Genomic DNA, 27,308 nt, shown 5'->3' with positions numbered 1-27,308 from the left:
GTGGTTCACTGTAGCAGGTCAGCAGCAAAGACACAGTAATCATGCTGAGGCAAATGTGGCTTGTTGACACAGATTCCCCAGTTAAGTTACTTAATAGACTCTGAGGTAGAGACATTTTCTTGTAAGAGGCCAAACTCTACTTACCATTTGTATAAGGGTTGACAGTCTTTTTATTTGTCATTACACGTGCTGTGGCATTATTTACCTATGTACATAGAAAACTCAAATGAGCACATATTCCAGGGCCAGCCCACAGTTCAATTAGTTGCATGCATTATGACTGTGATTACTTATTAAAAACAAAAAACAAAAACTAAAATGCATTTTAATTTATAAAAGGCAGTAGGTGCATAACAAAATCATACATTTTTATAATTACATTTACTTCATAACCATTTTAACTTAACAAATCATTTCAATAAAGCAATGTCATATCATTTAAAAGTTTAATCAGGAGACAGTAAAAGCAAATTAAAAGGAACTGCATAATTGAAGATTGAAAAGCATGCGTGTACTCCATGGTAACACAGAAACAATAAATATTTTTTTAAACATAAAATAAGGTTCATATGAAGGAACATGCAGTGGAGGAGAAGAGGGGAGAGACAAGGTACAAGGGAACATAAATGTCAAAAAAAGGACAAACAAGTTTTAGCCGTATGCAACACTTTAAGGGGGAAGAACCGTCGGGGAAGCAACATCTAGCATTCAACACTTGGAACAAGAGCCTTTTACATCGCAAGAATTAACAAAATCATTCAAGCTTTAAAGTCACAGCTAACAAAAGGATAAAAGAGAGGGTGCATTGTTTAACACAATATGGAGTTAACAATCTGAGTAAGATGTGCACTGGTCATATCTCAATCCAGTCAGTGCCTCCCAGGCTAGCTTAGAACGTACACTCATTTACAGGCGTACCAATATCCAAAAAAATAGAGCATCAAGAAAACTTAATACAACAAGTCAAAAAAATTCACGTGGTATATATATGTATAGAGATATATCAGCACTAAATACGTGAAACGGCAGATGGATTTCACCACTTACCATTCACCACCATCGCCAGCATGGGTTTGTATACAGTTACCATGGTTACTGAGAGTTTGGTGAGGGGCCTAAGGATTATCGTCGAGGGTGGGGGGAAATGAAAGGCAAAATATGCAACATCTTACTCCAAAGACTAAAGCATTTTTAACTGGTATTTTTTTTTTTTTTAAGTTTTAACAAATACGACCCTATGGTCATTTTGAGGGAGAGCCAGTGGTTGAAAGAGTAGATTATGAGTATAGGAATTTCAGCGTTTATTATTTTTTTTTCCATGAAGAAGGGCCAGATATTGAACAGGAAATCCTGTTTGGTTATTCATGTTGTTAGCAAACGAATACAAAGATTGAAAGTGTCTTCTTAAAAAGAAAAAAAAAATGAAAGGTTTCATGACAAAGACCTCTCATTTTTTTTTCCCCCCAACAACTGTTCTCTTAAATGCTATTCATTTCACAATTTGGTTTAATTTGCACACCACTGTGGATCCCTCATCAGCCCTGCAGAGGAAAGAAAAAGAAAGGAAAAAGAAAACAAAAACAGAAAACTGCTCTATATTTTGTTTTGCAACACTCTCTCCACTGCTTGGAATCTACTGCACCCATTGATTATAAGACATGAAAAATAAAATAAGAATTAAAAAAAAAACTTTCAGATTAACCTTTCTTTTGTCTCACTTTTGCCATCCACCTTTCAGCAGTAATAAGAGTAACATAATAAAGGAAAATTAAAAAAAAAAAGTAAGGCCAGTTTTCCTTTTTATATATAAATATATATATATAAACAATGAGAAGGGAATAGGGTCACATACAAGACACAATGATGCATCTGAAACAACAAATGAGCGTGAAGCAGACACTTATCAAAAAGATGAAAAGGAAAATATTTTGGACATGCACCTCGATTTTACGGCCCTCTACCACGGTGCCGTGTAATTTCTCCCTCGCCCTGTCCGCATCGGCACTATTTTCGAAAGTTACGAAACCAAATCCCTACATGCAGGAGGGAGAAGGGAAAACAACATGCAGATTATTATTTTCAGTCAACGACCACTGCGGAACGTTCTCTCGCTTTAATTTCTATTTCTTGTCCTGGCTTCCGTTCTGTAACATGCAAATTAGAGAAATTATAAAAGTACTAAAATGTGCAATAAGTAAGCGACAAATGTGAACAAGATTTTTGTTTTCTGTCACCCGTTAGCTGTCACCCCTGAAGAAATCAAAGAATGATACCCAAAATACCTTTCTAAATGTCACTACAGAAGAAAAGAAATCTAACGGAAAGAAAATGAGATCAAAATAAATGTACAGTGTCTTCACAGAGAAGAAAATGAAATAACGAGGGAGAAAAAAAAGGGAACCACTTTCTTGACATGCAAATTAAGAAGAAAAGAAAAGAAAACGTGTGCACAAAATTCAACAATGAATGCCAGAATCTTCTAACATTGCCTACAGAGTCATGCCGTGTGGTTTTAAGACCATCTCTTCTCCATGCAGTTTTAGGGTTATTCAAATTTGTCAATTCTACAGCCTTTATGTCTCAAAAAATAAAAATTAGAAGCCTAAAAAAAAAAAAGGAAAGACCTTTTTTTTTTATAAATCTGAAACTCTTGGCACTAAATCAACAAAATAATCCCATGAAATGAATAGAAATAAACACCCACTGATTGCTAATGCAAACAGGTCAAGTAACATTTTTATATCCCCTCCCTCACCCCTCAAATGACATAAGTGCTTCTGAAACTGTCAGCTTTCCAGACTGCTTTACTAACCCCAAACAGAAATGTGTATACATATGGTAAAGTTCTAAGACATTATGCTGATACCCATTTGTCAAATCAACAGGTAGAAAATTCAAAACCTCCTTTAATAGAATACAATTTACAGTAACACTCCAGGTACGTCTTTTACTGATCAATAACAAATACACTCTTTTCTGCACCACTGGTATATTTTGCTTTAATAGTTCAGCCTCAAAAAAAAAAAAAAAAAAAAAAAAAAACCCTACACATCACATTGTCAAAAATCCATCCTTTTTCTTCACTGATACTGTTCCTAAGAAGAGTACAGAAAATATGACACATTATTTTTAAAACCCCTAAAAATATTTGTACAGCTTGTTCAGAAATATACACCAACCATTTGAAACAATTTCAGTGTAAATCTGCCCAGCTCGTTCTGGTCTTCACAGTATAAACAGGGTAAAATAATGCAATGTGCCAAGATTGCTCTTTTTGTTTGGTAATCTTTACTTAAAGGAAAATGTTGGTGTTAAACTTAGCTGGAGCAGTAGGACAGTCAGTCATATTAATAAAACAAACAATTACAAATCACAGCTGTTCATAACCAACTCCTGTTAACTCTCAATTCCTCATTAGGTCATGAAAGAAATCTCTGAAACTCAGGGTTTCAGAGAGCTGTTTCGGTTTCAAAGAGCTGTTTCCCAAGGTTCCAACAAGTGAGAACTTTCCAATATTATGATGGGCTCCTCCATAGAGGATAACAGCTATGGATGTAGTCAAGTTAGATTAGATGGTGATCTGATAGAGAAAAAAGAAAATTCTTCACTTGGGGGATTAGACTGAATTACCTTTCCTATTTCCCATAGTGAGGATCTGTGATAAGGACAGGTCTGAATTATTTGACTAATCTAAGATTATACCTTAGAAAGACCCTACTTAGTCCTGCTCATCACTGATGGGATTAGCTGCATTTGGTACACAAACATACATGCTGACTCATTTTGAAATAACAGCACGTCAATGGGCAAAAAATAAAATCTGGAGGGTTGGTACTATTTGATGCCTCTGATTTGGCCACTGGGTCTCAGATTCAGTTATACATCACAAAGAACTGGGGGACATATGAAACAGTCAGATTTCTAAGTCCTGACACATGTTTCTTGGATCAGAATCCCAGAGTGGAGCCCAGAAATCTGTTTGCTGAAAAAATTACCAATGTGGCCCAGCAATTGGGTTTCCATGGCTTCTTCTATCACTAAGCAGTGTCTGACTCTTTGCAACTTCACGGGCTGCACCATGCCAGGCTCCCTTATCTGTCATGATCTCCTGGAGTTCGCTCAAATTCATGTCCATTGAACTGGTAATGCTATCTAAACATCTCATCCTCTGATGCCCCCTTCTCCTTTGGTGTTCAATCTTTCCCAGCATCAAGGTCTTTTCCAATGAGTTGGCTCTTTGCATCAAGTGGCCAGAGTACTGGACCTTCAGCTTCAGGGTTAATTTCCCTTAGGATTGACTGGATCGATCTCCTTGAAGTCCAAGGGACTCTCAAGAGTCTTCTCCAGCACCACAGTTAGAAAGCATCAATTCTTCAGTGCTCAGCCTTCTTTATGGTCCAATGCTCACATCTGTACATGACTACTGGAAAAACCATAGTTTTGACTATACAGAATTACACTGCCAGTTTCTATAAAGCAGTTTAGGGAGTGGAGTGAGTTTTTGTGGTGAATATCTATTTGACTTGGTGATTCTAATCTTAAATGTAGGAATCAGCCAAAATCACACAGAAATGTTCTCCTCCTGACCTCTAAGGCTGTAGCATCCTGAGCCACGCCATACATTTAATAAATAATTAGGGAAACTAGGACTGTGACTCTATCTGGGGCAATTCTCCCACTTGCCTAAGAAAGGAAATCCACAGTTCAATGTGATTTATCCATGGAGGATTTGGTGCCATCATTGCTGCTAATGGGTACCAGCAGTCATTCTCACTGCAGTGCTAGGAAGAACTGAACACTCAACCCACTTGAATAACACAGTCCCCACAAGTGGAGTCATAAAGATTCCAAGCTAAATCCTGGGCAAACCATACTGGCCTAAAATCTGCATCCTGGATAGGAGGGAGAGATGAAACTAGAAATAGAAACCTCTTCTGAATCCCAAGTTCATAAACTAAAGAGGAATTCTACTACATTTTTACTTTGCTTTGAAGTAAAAATAATATATTGATTCTTTATTATTATTATTCTTACTCTTAATATTTTCTGCTAAACTTTTTTTTTTTTTGAGTGGTTCAATACATCTCATTTCAACCTGCTGAGAAGCCTAGTTGAAATCTGGCAAAGCTGGGTTCATGAAGACCTTGCAGAAACAGTCCCACAAATGCCAAAGGGCATGTCCCATGGGACCATCCTACCTCCACCCAGCCAAGTAGTCATGTGACATCCCTGGATCAGAAGATAGCCAGGTGCTTATCTGGGGAGCCACACCATGGCCAGACAGACTGCCACCTGGCCATTTTCAGGCACCCACTCCATCAGGCACAGAAGCTGGCAACTTGGAAAGTCGGTGGCAACAAAGCTTGTTTCTGTTGCCCTGCCTCTTGGTCAGTGGGCTTCCTGGGTGGCTCAGATGGTAAAGAATCTGCCTGCAATGTGGGAGACCTGGGTTCAGTCCCTGGATTGGGAAGGTCCCCTGGAGAAGGGAATAACTACCCATTCTAGTATTCTTGCTTGGAGAATTCCATGGACAGAGGCTACAGTCCATGGGATCACAGAGTCAGACATGACTGAGCAACTAACACTTTCACTTCATGGTCAGTATTCTGTCTTAGGCAAAATGCAATACTTGGCATATTCTTAAAATTACTCTGAATATTTTTTTTATCTCAGTTTCAAAAAGAAGCACCTTTTGGATGTGGCTCGGAGAACACAGGAACTGAGTAAGCTGCAATGATCCCATATAAAGGTCAAGGATGCAGGAGAGGCTACATTGGGCAGGGAGGAGTCAGATGGAGGAGAGATGCTACTTCCCAAGGTTTACCTTGGGCGGGTGGTGCTGGGGAGGTGGCTGAGAGAAGGCACAGCCCTGCAGAAGACATCTGCGATGTTTGTGCCCTGTGATGGGAAGGCGTGAGCCCTAGGCAGATAACGGCAACCCTAACGTGGGCCAGCCAAGACTTACTTATTTTTCCATCTTTTTGTGAAATGCACATTCTGGCCTTCCTGTATCCCAGTTATTTTTCTCTTTTCGTCTTGTGGGCTATGTTTTTGTAGTAACACAAATAGAACATTTAGAGCACAAATCAAGGCTTTGAAGCACCCAGGATGGATGCTGTACTGACTTTTCAGCTTACATGAAAATTCGATTCCTCCAGTTTCTGGTGCAGACAGCTCCGATCACCGAGAAGAGGAGGAGCTGTTGATTAAAGATCTGAAGACTCATTTTCCTGCGGCACTAAGGGCTTCACAGCACACTTGTTCCCAATCACCTTTCTCCACATAGCTCCTTCTCCCGAAAAGACCATCCTTCTTCCTTCCCTCCCCTGGGGCAAGTAAGTCTTACTTATCTTTCTCTCCCAGCTGAAATGCCCCTTCTTCCCAGAAGCCCTCCCAGCTTTCAACGAGATGGATCTGCCTGCTTGGAGTCTCAGCAGCCTCTCATTCACTGGGGATCATAGCAAACTGTATCACACTTGTCTGTCTTAAGGATCTGTCTCTCAGATACTCAGGAAAGTCTGAGGACAGGAAGCACTTCTGTCTCTCTCATATCCAATTCACTAGTCTGGTACTGGAGTGAAACCAATACTATGTTTCTTGTCTTAGTTGCCAAGTCGTGTCTGACACTTTTGCAACACCATGGACCGCAGCCCGCCAGGCTCCTCTGTCCTTGGGGTTTCCCAGGCAAGGATACTGGGAATGGGTTGCCATTCCCTTCTCCAGGCGATCTTTCTGACCCAGGGATCAAACCCTCGACTCCCGCATTGGCAGGAGGACTCTACCACTGAGCCACCAGTGGCCCCAAGCCCATTACTATAGATATCACTGAGTCAAAGAGCAGACTGCACATTTCCTAGGTCTATGAAAACACAGCCATCTCTGTCTATCCCCCCAGATAAAATGTTTCAGAGGTAAACACAATGTTTTAAAATCTCCTAAAAGGAAACTCGAATGATAGGCTCTCTCACCCCCGATGTGCCAGCTCACTGCATTTTCAAACTCTGGAAGATCCTTTTAAAATGTGATTTCCTTGTACGTGCTATCCACATGAACGTGAGCTTGTACATTATATATTCTCAGGATAATATAGATATTGCCTGTGTATGGACAGATGTACATGCATGTACGCACACAGACACACAGACATACACACCAACCAACCCCAGGACAGCCATCCTCAGTCTATATTGAGCGACCGTCCTGGGGAAGGTCCCCAAAGACAATTGCCAGAAGGTGCGCTCCTAGCTCGTAAGGGCTCTCCCATTTCCTGGCTGCTTCTCCACCATCAAATGATGAAAATGAGGTCATTCCAATGGTGTAGGCTTCTCGACCATTGAAATGGAAATGTCCCTTACATAAGACTTTTCCCATTAAGGATAACATCAAGTTCTGGACAAGGGAATGGCAACCCACTCCAGTATTCTTGCTTGGAGAATTCCACGGACAGAGGAATCCGGCAGGCTACAGTCCAGGGGGTCACAAAGCATTGGTGATGACTGAGCGACTTAACACTTTCACTTTCAATTATGAAAGATATTCCTGTACGGGTTGCTACATCCATTCAGCAGTTCCCAATTGGACCGTCTCCAGGATACTCCAGTGGTACCAGTCAGCTCCGACAGCTGCAAGACTGGATCTTTCAGCAAACCCACTGAGAGAGGCTATTTTTAATGCTTCTTCATTAAAAAAAAAAAAAAAAGACGCAGCTTCACAGCTTCACAAAATCAGTCTCTGGATGCGGCAAACTTAAATGGTTTTATTCCTAAAGCCCCAGAGACAGGCTCATCACAGGAATGACGGAAGAAATCTTAAAAATAGCATCACCATTGTACTTTCAGAATAACAAACGATATTCTTCTAATGTCCTTAAACAACTCTGGAAAAAAATTAAACCATTTCCTCCAACTGGCAAAAGTCACAAAACAAAATATATATGAAGTATGAATTTAGAAAAGAAAACTTTAAAGGCAGTAGTGCTTTGGACTCAGGATTAAAAGAAAGTTGGCCAAATTTCCATGTCATCTTGTACAGTTTCACCCAGAATACATCTGTCATAAGTGAAAGGGATCAGGCACATTTTTCTCTTAATGCACTTGGCTTTGTACATGTAGAAAAAGTCCCTGTAATGGTTTTTCATACCAGGGCAGAAAAAGAGTTAACTTGTTTTCCCGCCTGGAGGTCAAACTACTGACATATTATAAGGATTACTTTAAATATCTGAAATTAGAACAGAAAGACAAGGCCCCTAAAGTAGAAGAACTACAGAGTGTAATGAATTTATTTATTTTTTCTTTTTTACTCCTCCAGCATATCACAACACCATCCATTTTGGCTGTGACAAAGAAAATACTGGCATTTTCTTTCCTCAATTCAATCAGCATTCTCCTATTCAGTTAATACAATTCAGTTAACATTGTCAATTAACATAAAACCTACGTAGGCTGCCCAAGGAATCATAAATGATTGTTTTGTGGGGAGGTGGTGGTTCCTATACCCAGGAGACTGGCTTTTGCACCCTCTTCCCTTAGATAAAACCCATTCTTCTTCTTTATTATACCACATGACATATGAAACTTTAGCTTCCTGACCAGGAATGAAACCCACAGCCCCTGCAATGGAAATGCAGAGTCGTAACCACTGGACCACTTAGGAAGTCCCAAAACGTGTTCCTCTAAGTAACACTCCTGGATACTGGCTTGTCCCAAACAGTCTGTATAAGGGAACCTGCGATCTCTTTGTGTTTGGGAATGAATTTCTCTCCATTTTGACTTTCACAGTCTGGGGAAGTGAGAAGGAAGCTGAACGTTCCTGGGGGACTGGAAGCCAGGCAGAGTTATTGGATGTGTTCACTTCCTAGGTCCTGATGTCAACATCCAAGTCTCTGGCAGCACCCTGGTAGCTCAGCTGGTAAAGAATCCACCTGCCATGTGGGAGACCAGGGTTCGATCCCTGGGTTGGGAAGATCCCCTGGGGAGGGGAAAGGCTACCCACTCCAGTATTCTGGCCTGGAGAATTCCATGGACTGTAGAGTCCATGGGGTCACAAAGAGTCAGACATGACTGAGTGGCTTTCACTTTCACTTCTTTCACCTTTCTCACAGCATCTGCTGCTCTGCCCAGAGCACCACTTTCGTCCAGGGATAGTCTGATGGCTCCTGTGTTTTCCGAGAGTGCAAGCAGAAGGAGAACTCTTGAGCCACTATGAAATCCCAGTGGGCCATGGGGTAGTCTGCATTCAAATGAAGCCTGGGCGTGCGGTGAGAATAAGGAGACATGGGATTTGTAACTTTAACCATAGACCTGGGAGGCTTGCAACACAGACTGCTGGGCCCCAATATCAGAGGATCTGATCCAATAGGTCTCGGTTGGACCCTGAGACTCTGCATTTCTGCTAAATTTCCAGATGTTGCAGCTGGTGTGGGCACTGGTCCTAGATGACCACTGACACAGAAGATGCTTTAGAAGAGTTTGGCGGCTTTTTTTTTTTTTTTCTATCAATATGTTTGCATTTTGAAGATGCCGGAGTTCAACCATATAGCCTCTGATTTTAAAAAAATGAATTTTTAAAAAATTTGGACCACTTTTAAAGTCTTTATTGAATTTGCCACGATATTGCTTCTGCTTTATGCTTTGTTTTTTCTTGGCCATGAGGCACGGTGGGATCTTAGTTCCCTGATCAGGGATCGAACCCCACATCCCCTGCTTTGGAAGGTGAAGTCTTAACCACTGGACCACCAGGGAAATCCCTAACCTCTGATTTTTACTAACACTGTTACTTGTAAGAAAAATCTACTTAAAAATTGGTTTCCTAGAAAAAACTAACTCAGAGCAATGGCAAATTGCAAAATGTGGTTGGGTACACAGACTAATGGATTAAATTTTATTCAAAAGGTTGGTGTATATGAGATTTTCTCCCCTACAACCCAGGAAAATAACTGCACTTTATTAATACAGAATAATCACATATTTACCTGCTCATGAGACTATGAACTCACTTTTTAATATAAAGAACATAATTATCACTGAAAAACAAAAATGCAGCAACAACATTATTTCTTTAAGCACGGGTAGTTTTCTTCTGGAAACTTGATATATAGACATCTATAAAACAGCAATTTTCAAATACCCCCTTATACATTTTAAATTGAATCCAGTGTATTCCCCCATCATTTTGGAAATGGGGGTGGGGTGAGGGGGGTGGTCCCTAAAGGAATTCCCACGGAAGTGCATTTTCACAACGTGCTGATTAAAACAGTGCAGTTGTTTCCCCGTAATTATAACAAGCATTTCAAAACAAAGCTAAACCAGTCTAAAGTGAATTAAGTTGCTTACCTTTGAGCCTCGCTCATTAAAAATAATTTCAACATCTAAGATTTTACCAAATTGCTGCAAAAAAATAGAAATAGTTTATAAGCAAGAAGAGAAACAGAGTCAATCAGATTACGCATATGGGTAATTGTTCCCCAAGTCGGAATTTTTCTCTGTTTTAATATCAAGGATATTCATTTGATGTTTTCCTATCATTAAATGATGCACTTGAACCAAGAGAAGATACAACAGCATGTGTTATTTCCATATTATGGCATAAGCCATCATATGAGATATCATAATTAGGGACCCAGTACCAAGTATGTAAGCAGGAGGTTAATTCTAGTTTTCTTTCTTGAGGTATGATTGATTGCTTTCCAAGGCACTGAGCAGCAGACGTTAAAGACAGCTAGTATGTACAACAGTCCTTCTAGGCTGTGTCACTAGCCATTGGATGAAACATCCTTAGTGAAATGGGATTTTGATAACTTAAAATATCCAACTAGAATGAGATGTTTAGGATTTTGGACCTTGGTTTCATAAAAGCCAGGAGTAGCCAGGCCATATAAGAGAAGCAAAGATAAAAGGAAGATCCATTACACAGACACCCTTTACAAGCAAGAAACCACTGTAGCTGTCTATCCTCAGGCTGAAATGTCTTTCTTGCAAGATGATTCTCCATATTGTTAAACAAACACATAGATTTTAGACGATTAGCATGAATAGGCTTTCTGAACAATGCAAGAAACTCAACATATTCAAACCTAGAAACAACATCTCAGATGACAAAGTGATCCCAATAAACTACAGCTGTTCCATTAAATTTCAGGTTTTTCAGAATAAGTATACCCCACACAATGGAGCTTTCATTGATGGCTCAACCAGTAAAGAATACTCCTGCAGGGCAGGACGCAGATCCTGGGTCGGGAAGATGCCTTGGAGAAGGAAATGGCAACCCAGTCTAGTATTCTTGCCTGGGAAATCCTGTGGACAGAGGACTATAGCAGGCTACAGTCTATGGGGTCGTAAGAGTTGGATACAACTTAGAGACGAAACCACCACTGCCACACAATGTTTGGGTCAAACTTAAATTTACTAAAACACTTGCTATCTGAAATCACACGCAACTGCTGTGTCTTGCATTTTGTAACTTAGTACAACTAGTGACTATTTCCTGTAGTCCTCCTGACAAACACACAGTAAGAAATCTGTGATTCACACTTAAAAAAAAATGAGAACGAGGACCTTGAACCAGAAGCATTTGATAATCCTAAATCCTGCCCCCTGAGGCTGGAATGCTTTTTGTTTTCTTAGATCACATGAGGTTGAGTGGGCATTTTCTGAGCATAGTGTGTTCTATGTAAAGGTATGTAGGAGAGGGTGGCATAAAAATAAGTGATGAGGCCCAGGGGAAAATCAGAGACAAATTTTACCCTGATGCAGAATAAGAGCAAATGCCTGTTTCAGGGATTAAAATACATGTAAAGAAATACATAAAATAATATTTCCAGGCTCTTTTTCCCTGATTTGGAACTTTCCTTAAAAAAGCAGAGACATCACTTGGCTGACAAAGGTCCATATAGTCAAAGCTATATAGCTAGATAGCATCACCAGCTCAATGGACATGAATTTGAGCATGCTCTGGGAAACAGTGAAGGACAGGGGTGCCTGGCGTGCTGCAGTCCACGGGGTCGCAGACAGCTGGACACAACTGAGCGACTGAACAACAGCAACGTCTTTGCTTTTTGCTTTTGCAGCCTGGGTGTTTTTATTACATCTTTTATTACCTTAGGAAATTCTGTATTCTGTCCCTCTCCCCTGGGTGGAAAGCCTTACACAGCTTCTGTGTCGCAGAGGACAGGGTGATGGGGTAGGAGGGGCAGGAGAGAAAGGGAACAAGCAATTAGAACTCAGAGAACCGGGGGCAGCTCGCCTGACCGATGTGCCCCACTCAGAGGATGCTGAGAGGCCCAGACTGTAAATGCCAAGAAGATCTTACTGAGATTCAAAAAGAAAAAAGAGAAGAATATTCAGATACTATCCTCTGGAACATACAAATAAATCTACGTTCCCTCAGAAAGAGAAAAACGCAGACTCCAATTGAATATAAATAGCTTAAAACCTTGAAATGAAAGTAGTTCTGACTATGAGAAAAAGAAATCCAAAGCTTAAGTCATCCGGGGCCATAGAAAGTTACCCATCCCTCAGGATATGTACCCAGCCTGGGGATTACAGACTGGAAATTTTCTTACTGAGCTTCTTATTGTGCTTCTCGACTTCAGGGAGAAGGAGAGACAGAAACCAAGAAGAGAAGGCTCAACCAGGAGAGAAGACAGACAGTCTACATGGCTGGCATGCCCTATGGACACACCAGGAAACATGCAACCCACTCACCCTGCAGTTAGTGGACACTTACGAATTCTTTTAGTGAAGACAAGATGGCTCTACGGCTTTTTCCATGCCCTAGATTTGGGCAGAGAAAATTGTTAAAAAGAGAAGATGATTTTCAGATTTGAGAAATGCAAGATATGCGTTGAAAGGTGAAGTGAATGGTTTAAAAAAAAAAATCCTCTAGCTATGTGACTATCTCAGAAGCCATCATTCTGATATAATCCCCTTAGGATATTCAGTCCACACAGATGCTACCATGTATATTTTGGGCCTAAGAGAACGGAAGCACACATATTTATGAATAGAGAAACTTGGAAAGGACTTCCTTTAAAACCAACAAGCAAATGTCATCCACGGAACCTTCTTGAAGCAGTCAACACAAATGCACTTCCTTTAAAGTCAGATCTGGTTGAAGAGATCACTTGGTCTCAGGTGGTGATGAGTGAACTGTGACTTTCTCTGGAATGAGGAGTGATGCATCAAATAGCTAGCATCTTCCATTTGTTGGAGGTTATAGTTCTGCTGAAGAGCTCAAAGATATTGCTATGTGTATCCCTTATGAGGAAACCAAGGCCTGCCCCAAGGCTGCACTCATGTTTCCTGACTGCTCCTCCCTTTTCTCAGCCTCCCCTCCCTTCCCTGACGAGTAGCTCTTTGAACCTGCCCATCGGAGACGGGGACACAGAAAGACTTTTGTGCCTAGAAACCTCATGGGGTCCTGCTTCATTTCCGCCATGCTCCTTACACATGGGAAATAGCTACCTCATAACTATATTAAGTCAATGCCAGTAAACAGGGATTGGGAATACATGGATGAGTGGAACAAATATGAGAAAGAAAGAAAGAAAGAGAGAAAAAATATCTGATTGAGATACAGGTGTGCTCAATTGCTCAGTTGTGTCTGATTCTTGGCGACCCCACGGACAGTAGCCCGCCAGGCTCCTCTGTCCATGGCCTTCTCCAGGCAAGATTCCTGGACTGAGTTGTCAGGCCTCCTCCAAGAGATCTTTCTGATTCAGGGATCGAACCTGAGTCTCCTGTGTCTCCGGCACTGGCCGGTGCATCCTTTAACACTGAGCCACCTGGGAAGCTGCCGGTTGAGACAGCACCAATCAGAGTAATCTTCTCATGTGTCATTCCCTAAACGGAACAATGGCACCAGATGCCCCGAAATGGTCTCCAATGTTTGGCAGTTGCCACGGGGTGGAAGTTTCTCAAAGCCAGTGAAACAAGCCGTAAGAAGAATGCTGATGTAAGCCCCCTTTCTAAGGCAGTTGTGTACTATATTTATAGTATCAACAGTTTAATTGGGAAGTTTCGTACTAATGATGTAAACACAGCTGGCTCATTTTCAATTCAAATAGACACGACTCATTCGCAGACATAACTAGGATCTATTTGCCCAACACTGGCACTCAGCTGTCTTCAACAGCGTCTCAGTTTCCACCCGAGGGGTCTCGACAGATGCATCAAGGCTAAAATCTGGGAACTTACAGGCATACACTTGGGCCAAGAGGTACCGCCCATGTTTAGACCGTCTCAGATCAAATAATATTTCCCTGAAAACCTCTGAAAGGTGTTCAATGGATACAGTATAAAAAATGAAAGGAAGCTTAGTTCAAAGAATGTGCACAGCAGCTAAGGAAAGGCAACATCCTAGTTTTCTTAGGACCAGCTTCAAGTTTCGGATGTGGGAGCAGGAGGAGGCACCAAGCCAGGTCTGAAAATATCTCTGTTTTGTTATTTAAAAAGTAATCACAAAAGCCTCCTCTCCTTCTTCTTCTGCTTTTAATGAAAGTTTCTTCCGCATGTTCTGAAAGCCACAGACTTCAGTGGGTCATACTCAGGCCCAGAAGGCCTGCATTTTCATAACGAAAGCACAGCTATCACATGGACAAGGATGAGGTAAAATCTGAACCCAGGACTGCCTGAGTAGCTGTTACTAAAGACAACTCTCGGATAGAATGGCTTGTCTCAGTGGTCTAAATCTAGAACTACCTCTGCATGTGAGCATGCGTACTCAATCGCTTCAGTTATGTCTGACTCTCTGTGACTCCATGGACTGTAGCCTTCTAGGCTCCTCTTGTCCATGAGACTCTCCAGGCAAGAATACTGGAGTGGGTTGCCACACCCTCCTCCAGGAGATCTTCCCAACCCAGGGATTGAACTCGCATCTCCCGTGTCTCCTGCGTTGCTGGCGGATTCTTGACCGACTAGCTGCCTAGGAGTCTGTAACTACTTCTCTCACTCCACAAATGCTTACTTTTAAATATTAGGTTCAACTGAGCTTTTTAATTCAAGACCAAGGCATTGTGATTAATTTGAAGGCAATCCATACAATGCTTTCATGGACTCATGGAGAATTCAAATGGAAAGGAAACACATGCTCTATTGCGACCTCTGACATGTTCAAGAAGAAGGTAGCAGGGCCAGAACCCACATCCTTTCCAGTGAAACCTCCAGCACCAAGGCCCCTGATAATATAAGAGATCCATTCATTCACATGCCAACTGATGTTTTAAAAAAGACTCTGGATTCTGGACTTCCCTGGTGGTCCAGGGGTTAAGAATCCGCCTGCCAATGCAGGGGGCACGGGTTTGATCCCTGGTCAGGGAAGATCTCACGTGCCATGGGGCAAGTATGCCCACGTGCCACAAATACTGAAGCCCACATACCCTACAGCCTGTGTTCTGCAACAGGAGAGGCCACCCACAAGGAGATGCCTCTGCACCATGATAAACAGTAGCCCCTGGTCGCCATGACTGGAGAAAGCCCACGTGCAACTACGAAGACCTAGAGTAGCCAAAAATAAATAATGAAAAATGCTCTGGCCTCTGCTTCGGACATAGTGGCCACAAAATTTTTTGACAAGGGATGTTCCATCTGAAAGGGAAACCCTAGGAAATCTAAGATGATCTGGATGGTTTCATGCCAAACACTGGAACACATTCATCTGAAAGAGGAGGAAGTAAAGGATATAAAGTGAATTGTGGAAGAAGGGAAACGAGGATTGTGACAAAGAGGCACCAAAGCCACAGATTAAAATGAAACGTTGAGGCACCTGCGGTAACCGATAGGCATGTAGGGGTTGCAAACGTCATGGCTGGAGGATGCCTGGATACAGAACCTGTTCAGAGCTCTGACAGGTGTCAGGGACTTTGGGAAAGAAAGTCTCTTTACTCTTGTGCTGCGGTTTTGGTTTGCAGTCCCCACGGCCAGACTGAACAAAAGAGACCAAGAAGAGCAATGCCAAAAATCTTTGTGAGAGTTTTTCTCTGCTGTCTCTCCCCTTGTAGCCTCTGCTAAAAGGAACCAGGGCAAAATATAGCAAGAAAAGGAGAGAGGACATCTCACATCCCAGTGATGTGGAAAACAACTGATTGGGATTAAAATGCAATTTCTTAGAGTAACTGTGACCTGAAAGAGGAAACCACACTTAATTCTCTCAGCTGGAGAGAGTGGGGAGCCAGTCAGAATGTGTACAGTTGCCTTTTCATGTGATTCATGTCAGTAAATGTAGCACATAATGAGATGGGGGTGGCCAGGGAGAATAGGTTTTGCAGAATTAAAATTCCATGTCTTCAGAATGGTGGTTGTAAACCAAGAAGGCCTCAGAGTTATTGCAGAGTCCAGGAATCTGTAGGTGCTGGATGATTTTTACAGAAGTGTGTGCATGCAAGCATGCTGTTGTGTCTGACTCTTTGTGATCCTGTGGACTGTAGCCCACCAGGCTTCTCTGTCCATGGAATTTTCCCAGCAAGAATACTGGAGTGGATGGTCACAAAGCCCACCAAAAAATCTTGCATACTTTTAAAAATGGACATAGAGGCAGCTTGTGATGAACTGAATTAATTTCAGGATGACTGACTGTGTGCTGCATTTTCTGAACAGATAGATGGATCCTAAGTGTATCTATCATCTTGTCAAATCGACATCTTGTCAGTTGCTTGAAATATTCTGACTTTTACAAACAGTAGCTCTGAAACTAGTAGATTCTGATCAAGCTTTGACACCTGGTAGCACGACCATTCTTTTGGCAAGAATTTGCTGTGTACCTCTCCTGTACCACCCAGTAAGAACAGAGAGGTTCAGGTATTCATGCAAGTAGGATCCGTTTTTGGCATCTAGCTCTGAATATTTTGAATACCTTGGCAGTGGAGCCCTCTGGTCACTTTCAAGATAACCAAGAAGACCAGAGACCGTACAGCCCTCCTCGGGGGTGGGATTGGTGTCTACTGCAATGAGTGACACCTGAAAAGAGCACAGGATGGTCATTAAGAGGACCAAATTCCAAGTCAACATCCCAGTGACACTTGATGAGTTAAGACAGATTGAAGAGCGAGATGACTTTTGAACCTGACCTGACAAAAGGGATCTAATTCCTCAGGCTGCCCATCATTCAAACCTGGTCTCCTCACTTCACACACACTTAACCTCGACTTTAACTCTGAATGCTCTGCACTTTTCAAAGTCATCTTTGACCTGAAATTGCCCGAGGGTATCTCTGCTCTGCAAGAGTTAGAGGCTCAACTCAAGGTTATTACCAAATGAGAGAGATAAAAGAGCACAAGCTGACCTTTTCCACTGAAATGTCAGGATTCAGGCCTGGGTATCTTAGCTATGAGGACACTTCTGTGGCTTTTGTGTCCGAGGCATACTTGATAAACATCATGCATGCTAAAGAAAACATGCGCGTTCATCCCATCATTGAAGAATGATGACACAGAGCTGGTGTTTTCATATGGAGAATGAGGTCTACCTGGCCCAGATCTAGACTTGGCAAGTTGAGCCTTTTCTTATTCCTTCTGTCATATCTGCATCCATCCAAAAGCTCTTCAAAGGGGACTCTCTGGGCAGCCAACCCTCACTCTAAGTCAAACGTTAAGGATGTAGTTTTGTTCATTGAATCCACAGACATTTCCCACCAATGCTGGGCTGACACAGACAAAGGGACTATGACTGTAGTTCCAAAAAAATGAATGATATCCAAGCTCTGTTATAGCTTTGTCCTTTGGTGGAACTGAGCCCAAAGAGATGGCAGGCTCATCCCTTCCCAAGGTGGATGGTGCAAAGGTCATTCCGAAAGAGAATCAGGGTCACAATGTCCCCTGAGCAAGCGACTCTATCATTTCTTTTCTCTGGGTTGCTTCTGCCTTGCTCACTGTTTGGTCACGGTGCTTGGGCAAGACTGTCATTTTGGCATATAATCTCAGAAGTTAAATCTCTGAACCCTCACCACGGATTCCAGAAGAACGTATATGGCAGGATGCAAGTCAGACTCTGAAATCTGCAGTGGTTTTGTTTTAACAAGGCTTTATGCAGAACTAATTATTCTCTATAATCACCTCTGAGATCTAGATGCTCAGTACCTGAGAAAGAGCAAGGTCTGCAGAAATATGTCATGAGTCACTCTTCCCAATAATTTGGCAACCGCCATAGAGAGAAAAACCAAGATGACCCATAACAATTTTAGCTGTCACATGGGTCCCCAGGCTCTTGACAGGGGATCAGCAATGAGCTTGTTTCAAGCACCTGGGAGCTTATTTTCCACCTGACATTCAAGTTACAAACTTGAAGAAGTACCATTGGTCCAAGTGCAAACATGGTGAACATAGCAGAGAAATTTATGCTAAAATCATGGAGATCCTGGCCAAAGAATACCCACAGACTAGGATCTAAAATGCCTTCCCCCCACCGCTGCTCACTTTGTATTATGAATACCAAGAAATTACATGAGGAGGGGAGGACTCTGGGGACCCCGGAGCGGGCACTGCAGAGGAGAAGAAAGGCAGTACTTACGCCAAACATTTGTCGGAGGTCTGGATCCCGGAACCGGAAGGGGATGTTGGAGACATGCAGCCTCTTGGGCTGGGACTTGTTTTCCGTGTTTTCCGAAGGCTGTGTCTGGGGCTGGCCATCCGTGGGCGCCGCGTCATCTGTCTGCTAAAAGAACAGGAGCAAAGCAAAGAGGCTTTGAGTGACCTGAACATGCTTTCCAGTGTTCTTTTCATTAAAAAAAAAAAAAAATATATATATATATATATATAGGCGTATAGTAGCTTTAGTGTTGTGTTAGTTTACACTGTACAACAAAGTGAATCAGCTACATATATACATATATCCCCACTTTTTAGGATTTCTTTCCCATTTAGGTCACCATAGGGCATTGAGTAGAGTTCCCTGAGCTATACAGTAGGTTCTCATTAGTTATCTAGGTTATGCAGAGCATCAATAGTGTATTATGATGCAGAGCAATCAGTAGTGCATATATGTCAATTCCAATCTCCCAATTCACCCCACCCCGCACCACCCCCCTTGGTATCCGCACAGTTTGTTCCCTACCTCTGTGTCCCTATTGCTGCTTTGCAAATAGGTTCATCTATACCATATATCCAGTGCGGTTTTGCTTCCTCGAAATGGTAGAAAAATGCCAAAACAAAGGAATAATGCCAGAAGAAACTGCTGAATCATTCATTCATCCAGCAAAGATTTATTGAAAGACCACTGAGTCCCCATCACAGATCCAGGATTCAGCCATGAGCAAAGGAACGGGATCCTTACTATCGGGGATCTAATTCTTACGGGGGAAGAATTAGACAGACAATAACCTCAAGAAATACAGAGCTGGAGGAAGGAGATAAGAGGTGGGGGCTAAGGTAAGGGCAAGGTCTAGCTGGAGTTGGGAGGCAGGGAGTTTCAGTAGGTAATTAGAGAAAGCTTCATCTAGAAAGGAGAGTCTTCCCTTCATCCAGGCTGTTGAAAATCTTAAAATATGCCTACCTAATTGCCAAGGCTGCACAGATAAAAACATGAGTAAATCTCATAAAACACCTGAAAAGGCTGTTTGGTATTCTGAAGTCCAAGTAACCATCTGATGGACTTAAATTTTTTCAAGGTTTTAATTTTTCCTTTCTTGATTTTGCAGACCTGTGCTGTTCATGACAGTTGACCCCATGTGGCTCTTTAAACGGAAATGAATTAAAATTAAAATGGGAAATTGAGTCCCTCCCTCACAGTAGCCACATTTTTAAGTGCTCAGAGGCCACACGTGGCTGTGGCTTCCATGTTGGACAATGAAGACACAGAGCGCCTATATTAGAAAGTTATATTGGCCAAAGTTGGTGTCGACAATGTTACATTACCAGTATAATTTGTTACTCTGCCTCCCACTCAGTCCCATCCTCCAAGAAAAAGCCTGGATAACATGATATTACAATGATACTCCCACTGAGGCAGGAACCAGGAGAAAAGTCAGTGTAACATTTGATTTAATCATCTAGGCCAGTTCCATATGCTCAGTTCAAGAGTTTTAACATTTCAGAGATGCTTCCAGATGCTTTCTCTGCAATTAGCATCTACTGCCTCTAGGTGGCAGTAGACACCATTCACGAGATGTTTGCATTGCTAAAATATGATGGAAAACCCATGAAAAAGGCCATCAAACTTATGAAGGAGAGATCGTCCCCTCGTACTTATGAGCAATTCAGAAGCATATAACTAGGACAAAACTAATAACATGGACATAACCAGTGACCTTCTCATCCACCCTTGTCCTTATCAACAGGCTTCATTGATATCTCCTTCCTAACATACACTGAATTGTGTTTGTAAGGTAAGACATTCTGGGAGCTGGCGCATTACGCTTCCAAGCTTCTTTGGTATCCAAAGCCCTACCAGATACTTTCTTCAACTTCCAAGGGTTGTGTCAAGAAGACAATGCACTTGGTCATATTCCTAATGCTGCTGGATCTAATAAAGAGGATGGTGATAGTTCTCTACCCTGAAAAATTAGGAGTAACAATGCTGTTTTTCAGTTGCTAAGTCATGTCTGAGTTTTTGTGACCCCATGAAACAGCTCCTCTGTCCTCTACTATCTCCCAGAGTTTGTGCAAATTTATATCCATTGAGTTAGATAATAACAACGGTGCATACCGTGTAAGGCTCTGTGACGACCAAACACGGTAACACGTGTGCCATCATGGCACAGTTCCCAGCACAAGATACAATCAGTAAGTGGAAAGCAAGGTATTTTTTATAATGATGGTGTTTTTTACAAAAAATGTCAAAGTGAGAGTGAAAGTGAAAGTCGCTCAGTTGTGTCTGACTCTGTGATCCCATGGGATAGTCCGTGGAATTCTCCAGGCCAGAATACTGGAGTGGGTAGCCGTTCCCTTCTCCAGGAGATCCTCCCAACCCAGGGATTGAATCCAGGTCTCCCGCATTGCAGGCAGATTCTTTACCAGCTGAACCACCAGGGAAGCCCTAAAAATGTCAAAGGAGAGGTGTAAAAAGCCTCATTAAGGAAACACGAAGGAGAGGTTCCCATTTGCTTGATAAACACATCTTTCTGAGCAACTACTATGCACTAGGCACATAAGTTCATCCTCCAAAGCACACACAGTGTCTAGCTTAATAGAAGAGAAAGAGGCAGAAAAGGCAATGGTTAAACAGACTATTAAGAGGGGCCAGAGTGACCCTCAGGGGGTTGAGTCATTCTAAATCAGGGACACAACGGATGGCTGGTGGTTCCTCAGGCTTGCTGAGTCTGGAGGTTACAGTTTTAGTGGGAGACGTCTAGGAGAAAAGGTGATGCTGTACCGTGGAGTGCAAAGTATGTGCCACGATGCAGAGAGGTGAATTCTGGATTTAGGGGACTGAGGCAGGAGACAGCCAGGCTCCAAGCTAGGCACGTACAACTAGCCTCCTTTTTACATTTCCTAAGGAAGGGGGCAGGTGGACTCCAGGCTAGACATTTACAATCAGCCTCCTGTGTGCACTTTGAAATAGAAAATAACAACAGAAACAGGGTAAATAGCCAAACTTTGTCTCCTGGGGACATTAACAGCTATGGCAAGGACAGAAAGGGACTAAACCCAATTTGAGTACAAGATCAAGAGGTCATATATTTTCTATCCTTGGGGCAAGGGAGACACTACACATGTCTAGAAAGGCTCCTTGGAGGTAGAAATGGAGGGGGCATCACCCCATGATATGTGATGCCAAGCACCCCCCACCACCCCCGCCCCGCACTGGCCTCTGGGAAAAATACATCTTGGGAAAAAGTTTCACAGGCATATTAGGGAGGGTCCTAGGGCAGGTCAGGAGTGGGAAAAGAAATGAGATGATTGGCCAAAGGTAAACAAAGATCTGGGCTTCCCCAGTGGCTCAGCAGTAAAGTATCTGATTGGGATGCCGGGGTTCGATCCCTGGGTTGGGAATATCTCCTGGAGAAGGGCATGGTAACGCACTCCAGTATTCTTGCCTGGAGAATGCCATGGACTCGGGAGCCTGGTGGGCTATCCTCCACAGGGTCACAAAAAGACAGACACGACTGAAGCGACTGAGCATGCATGTAAACAAAGATCTGGCAGAAACACCCTACATAAATGACCTAACTGCCTCTTTAACGCACTCTTCCTCATCAGGGGGACACCGACACCCTTCCCCTCTGGGTTTGTGTCTCTGCCTTGCGTCTGTCTCAACAAACTGCTTCTCTCTGTGCTTTCCAGGCTGTTGCGCTGTGTCTCTAATCATAGATTTTGTACTTCTTTCTACAGTTTTTGCCTCCTTGAGAAATGCACTTTTCAGTGTGGCAAGGGCCCGGGGAATTTTGCTTCTAGCCTCTTGCCCCTGGGGAACGAGTGGGTAGGATTCATGGTTTTCATCCAGGCTACCCAGGGTCAGCTCCTGGGCAGGGCACCCAGATCTCACTTTAACTCACACCTCACTGGCACCCCTTTGAGACGGGGACTGCAGGCAGACCCCCATGCCACTGGTCGGAGGGAGCGTGCGTGAAGGAAGGGAGGGAGAGGAAGCAGAGGGAGGCGGGGTGGGCCATAAAGAACCCCGAGAGTAGATCAAGAGGATACAGCTTTTCTTTAAGGGCCACAGCAGGGTGGTGACGTGACCAGCGTGAGACACAGGCTGAGCCACGCTAGACAAATGAGACCCGTCTGCCTCCTGGCTGGCTGGCTGACCGACTGAATGGGTGAATGCCTATGAGTAAAGGAAGAAACGAATGAATGAGCCATCACCTTTGCTACTCTGGAGTGAGAGGAAGAACCATATTACGACTTCGACACTTATAAACGGGACATTTATACATTTATTTATAGTTTTTGGCTGCGTTGGGTCTTTCTTGGGCTTCCCAGGGGGCACAGTGGTAAAGAATCTGCCTGCCAATGCAGGAGACACAAGAGACGTGGGTTCAATAACCTCGGTCAAGAAGATCCCCTGGAGAAGGACAGAGTAACCCATTCTAATATTCTTGCCTGGAGAATCCCATGGACAGAGGAGCTGTTGACCACCAGGCTCCTCTGTCCCTGGGGTCACAGAGTCAGATGTGACTAAGCGATTGAGCATGCACACACACACACACGATATGAGGTCTGGAGACACACCCATGAGATGGAAATGACCCTGAGTCATGAGACTGTTGCTTTCTGAGGGGTTGGGGGTCTCACTGCTCAAACACAAGCCTCTTCAGTTTGCAGAAGCATCAGCCCAGCTCTCAGGCCTTCAGCCCACTTTTCCCCTTCAGTTAGAAGTTGCTGTTCAAATGCAAATGAAAACCTGCTCCTCCCTCCCAAGAAGGAAACTTAAGATTTGGATTTGTGTGTAACTGCTGGATGTTTCAGTTTAATAAACCTAATTAGGAATTACAGAGATTACGATTAAACATATTAAATGATTAATAGCATTATGCTGCTCATGTGAAAATTTAAATTAATCATCTTTAGTCAAACAGGACTTTGGAGAAATCTTTGTGTTGTTTCCTTTGATAAAAACACGCAACGCTCAATTGATCACTGTGTGCTGGGCACAAATACAAAAATGCTCAGAAATGGCTGCGCCGGCATACCTGTGTGTTAAAAGTAATTTTTAAAGATAACACAGAAAAAAGAAAACACTAAACCAAAAAGTTATTTCAGACATCGTAGGGAGCTTCTCTGGTGGCTCAGGGGTAAAAGAAGCTGACTTCATGAGACGTGGCTTCAATCCCTGGGTCGGGAAGATCCCCTGGAGAAGGAAATGGCAACCCACTCCGGGATTCTTGCCTGGAGAATCTCACAGGACAGAGGAGTCTGCCGGGTTGTAGTTCACGGTGTTGCAAAGAGTTGGACATGACTTAGCGGCTAGACAACAACAGGGGAATGGAAAAGGAAAGGGAAGTGGAAAGGCATCAGTACCCAGGGGCCGACAAAGAAACATAAGGAAGAAATCTCAAGGATTGAGCATGTTCGCTTGTATGCTGTGACGTGATGAGGACCAAATGGAGTAGGAGGCGAACAAAAGAAGCTACGACAAAGCTGCAGTCTCGCGAGGGGTCAGGGCGATGGGAATGACCTTTATTGACCCCTCATCTTGAGTATTTCAGGCTGTGAGATTTCCTTTTTGCTGGGAACTTTCAGGGCAAACATATTCAGCACATACTCGGTGTTTCATGTCCCTCTATTAGTTTCCTAAGAAATTACCCAAAACCTGGTGACCTAAAGCAACAGAAATTGACTCTCTCTCAGTTGTAAGGGCCAGAAAAGCACAGTGAAGATGCCCTAAGGGTTCCGCTCTGGCCAGAGGCTCCCAGGGGGACATCCTTCCTGCTCTTCCAGCCGCTGGTGGATTCTTGGCTTGCCCGAGCTGCATTGCTAGAGTCTCTCACCTTTGTTTGGCTTTCTTCCCTCTGAGTGTATGAGACTCAAGTCTCCCTCAGTCTTTTTTCTTCTTATAAGGACATTAAGGACACTGCATTTAGAGCTCACGCTAAACTGAGGCTGATCTGGTCTTGAGATCCTTAACCTAAATGCATCTGTTAAGACCTTTTATTTTTTTTCCAAATAAGGTCACTTCCCCAAGTTTATGAAGGTCAGAACATGGACACATATTTGAAGGCCTTCATTCAACCTACGAAGTCCCCTGCTAAGCAAACAGATGGGAAATGCTTGGAGAATGAGTAACCGTTATCAAGAATTATCAAGGCATGGTTGTACTTTTTAACCAGTCCTGGTGGCATGAGGCTCTCAAAAGGCTTGGCCTCAACCCAGATGCAGAAGAAGGACCCCCCCCCCCCCACTAGAGGGGTCCCCGGGTTCTCAGTCATCACACACTGGTCACTCTGATGAGTTCTCGCTTCTCAGATGGCTCAGCAGTAAAGAATCTGCCTGCCAATGCAGGAGACGGGGGTTTGATCCCTGGGTCAGGAAGATCCCCTGGAGAAGGAAATGCCAACTCACTCCAGTATTCTTGCCTGGGAAATCTCACGGACAGAGGAGCCTGGAGGGCTAGAGTCCATGGGACTGCAAGAGTCAGACATGACTTAGCTGACTCATTTGACAAGACCCGCATGCTGGGAAAGATTGAAGGCGGGAGGAGAAGGGGATGACAGAGGATGAGATGGTTGCATGGCATCACTGACTTAATGGACACAAGTTTGAGTAAACTCCGGGAGTTGGTGATGGACAGGGAGGCCTGGCGTGCTGCAGTCCATGGGTTGCAAAGAGTCAGACACAACTGAGTGACTAAACTGAAGTGAACAGCAAAATGAGAAGAGATTCGAGCCTTCCCTTCAAACACAGGCTCCAAGACCTCCTTTCTGTACTGCCCCTGAACGCAGTGATGACCTTCAGCTGGGCTGAGAAGCCTCTGGAAAGGCCACTAGCCCTTCAAAGACGAAGACCTGCCTGCAGGTTCCTCACACAGATGGACGAGCATCCCTGAGGAGTCCGCTAAAGCCTATGGCAAAAGCACAGGGTGAGATTTCTAAAGACAAAAATAAAACCACGTGAAAAAACTACAAGACTTACTAACAGAATGAACCATCTAGAACATGTCTTTTTGAAAGGCAGGATCTACCAGGTTTGCATTACATTCCCCAAGGCTGATGCATGTCAAAGCTTAGTGGGAATTAATCACTGAAAGAAGAACTCTTGATTTATCCGTGTCTGATTTTTTTTAAGTCACTTTGGCTCTAAAGTGAGACCCAGCTGAATTAGAAATGTACCTTGTAACCATGTCTGGAAGATCAGAAGGTGGAACTTAAAAACCAAGCAAATTAATACTGTTCCACTTGCTCAGAGATGGAAGGAAATTGAGATGAGTAAGGATGTTAGCGGTGTAGGCAGAATGGCTGGGGTGTTGTCCCTCCCAGAACCCTCCAGGCCAGACCCTCACTCTGGTCGAGGAGATGCTGCCTTGACCCCCTGTCTCCTGCTGTTCCCCCATTTTGTTCAGGAGCTTCTTAGCTCTCCCTTCAACACTTAGTACATTCCTCCTTCGTCTTCACACCTGTTTATCTGTCCCCTTGCCTGGATAATGCTCTCCCCACAACATTGTGGGTCAACTGTCCTTCAATAAAAATAAATAGATAAGTAAATTAAAAAAACAGCTGAATCAGCAGCTCCTCCCCTCTGTGCCTGTTGTTCTTGCATGGCACACATCACTTCTTGCTTTTATATATGCTTCTGCTAATTTCTATAATCAGGCTTCTCTACCAGAATGCACAGTGCATAAGAACAAGGACAGCAGAATCTCTATGCACTTATTACCACTTCCCTCTTAGAGCAGAGTTTCTCTACAACAGCACTGTTGGCATTGGGGGTTCCTTAATTCTTTGATGTGGGGATCACCTGGTGAACCATAAGATGTCCAGTAGCATCCCTGACCTCCACCCACTAGATGTCAGTAGCCTGCCCTGGGGCTAGGACAACTGAAAATCTCTTTGAGGCTTCAAAGGTCCTGGGGTAGCAAAACTGCACCAATTAAAACCACTGACCTAGCACACGTGGTAAGTTCTCTGTAAATATCTGTGGCATACATGAACAAACCTGGTTTTGCCACGAGTGAGTTGCATGAATCCTGACTTCATGCTCTGGGTTTTAGTTCCAACTTGGATAAAATGATAAACCCTGAATGTTCCTTGGAAGAACTGAAGCTGATGCTGAAGCTCTAATACTCTGGCCACCTGATGAGAAGAGCCAACTCATTGGAAAAGACTCTGATGCTAGGAAAGATTGAGGGCAGGAGGAGAAGGGGACAACAGAGGATGAGATGGTTGGATAGTATCATCAATTCAATGGACATGACTTTGAGCAAACTCTGGGAGATGGTGAAGGACAGGGAAGCCTGGCAAGCTGCAGTCCATGGGGTCCCAAAGAATAAGATACGACTTAGTGACTGAAAACAAAAATGATAAATGCATCTCTGTCTAGATCCTTTAGTGTACGGTCATGAAATCAAAGCCCCATGAAGAAATGAGATCGTCATCATCTTTATTATGAACAGGATTAATAATCATCAGCTCTGTTCTTTATTTCTCGGGCCCATGGATGTCGATGACTCTGAAATGCAGCTTCCTCATCATTGCAGGAAAGGTTGAAGGACCCTGTGTGTGTTCATCCCTCAGTCGTGTCTGACTCTTTGCAATCCCATGGACTGTAGCCCACCAGGCTCCTCTGTCCATGGAATTCTCCAAGCAAGAATACTGGCATGGGTTGCCATTCCCTTTTCCAGGGGATCCTCCTGACCCAGAGGATTGAACTCAGGTCCCCAGCATTGCAGGTAGATTCTTTACCATCTGACCCACCAGGGAATCTACACGATGCAAAGCCCATTAAC

The 27,308-nt window shown here is 43.3% G+C and overlaps 1 protein-coding gene across 32 annotated transcripts in view; it reads right to left on the bottom strand.

Annotated features, from left to right (window-relative positions):
* The window catches only part of RBFOX1 (RNA binding fox-1 homolog 1), a 2,345,672-nt gene that overhangs the window by 121,707 nt on the left and 2,196,657 nt on the right, over positions 1 to 27,308 (bottom strand). For all 32 annotated transcript variants that reach the window (XM_070460568.1, XM_070460569.1, XM_070460570.1 and 29 more), the window contains 4 exons: positions 18,498 to 18,641; positions 10,332 to 10,385; positions 1,941 to 2,033; positions 145 to 205 (listed from right to left, as the gene is read on the bottom strand). In XM_070460568.1, coding sequence (XP_070316669.1) covers positions 145 to 205; positions 1,941 to 2,033; positions 10,332 to 10,385; positions 18,498 to 18,641 — 352 coding nt within the window. The remainder of the gene's footprint in view (positions 1 to 144; positions 206 to 1,940; positions 2,034 to 10,331; positions 10,386 to 18,497; positions 18,642 to 27,308) is intronic.

Source organism: Odocoileus virginianus, chromosome 33 (genome assembly GCF_023699985.2).
Source record: "Odocoileus virginianus isolate 20LAN1187 ecotype Illinois chromosome 33, Ovbor_1.2, whole genome shotgun sequence".
Classification (NCBI taxonomy): Eukaryota; Metazoa; Chordata; class Mammalia; order Artiodactyla; family Cervidae; genus Odocoileus; species Odocoileus virginianus.
Note: the sequence above shows the minus strand (reverse complement) of the source record. Positions and strands in the feature narration are given on the sequence as shown.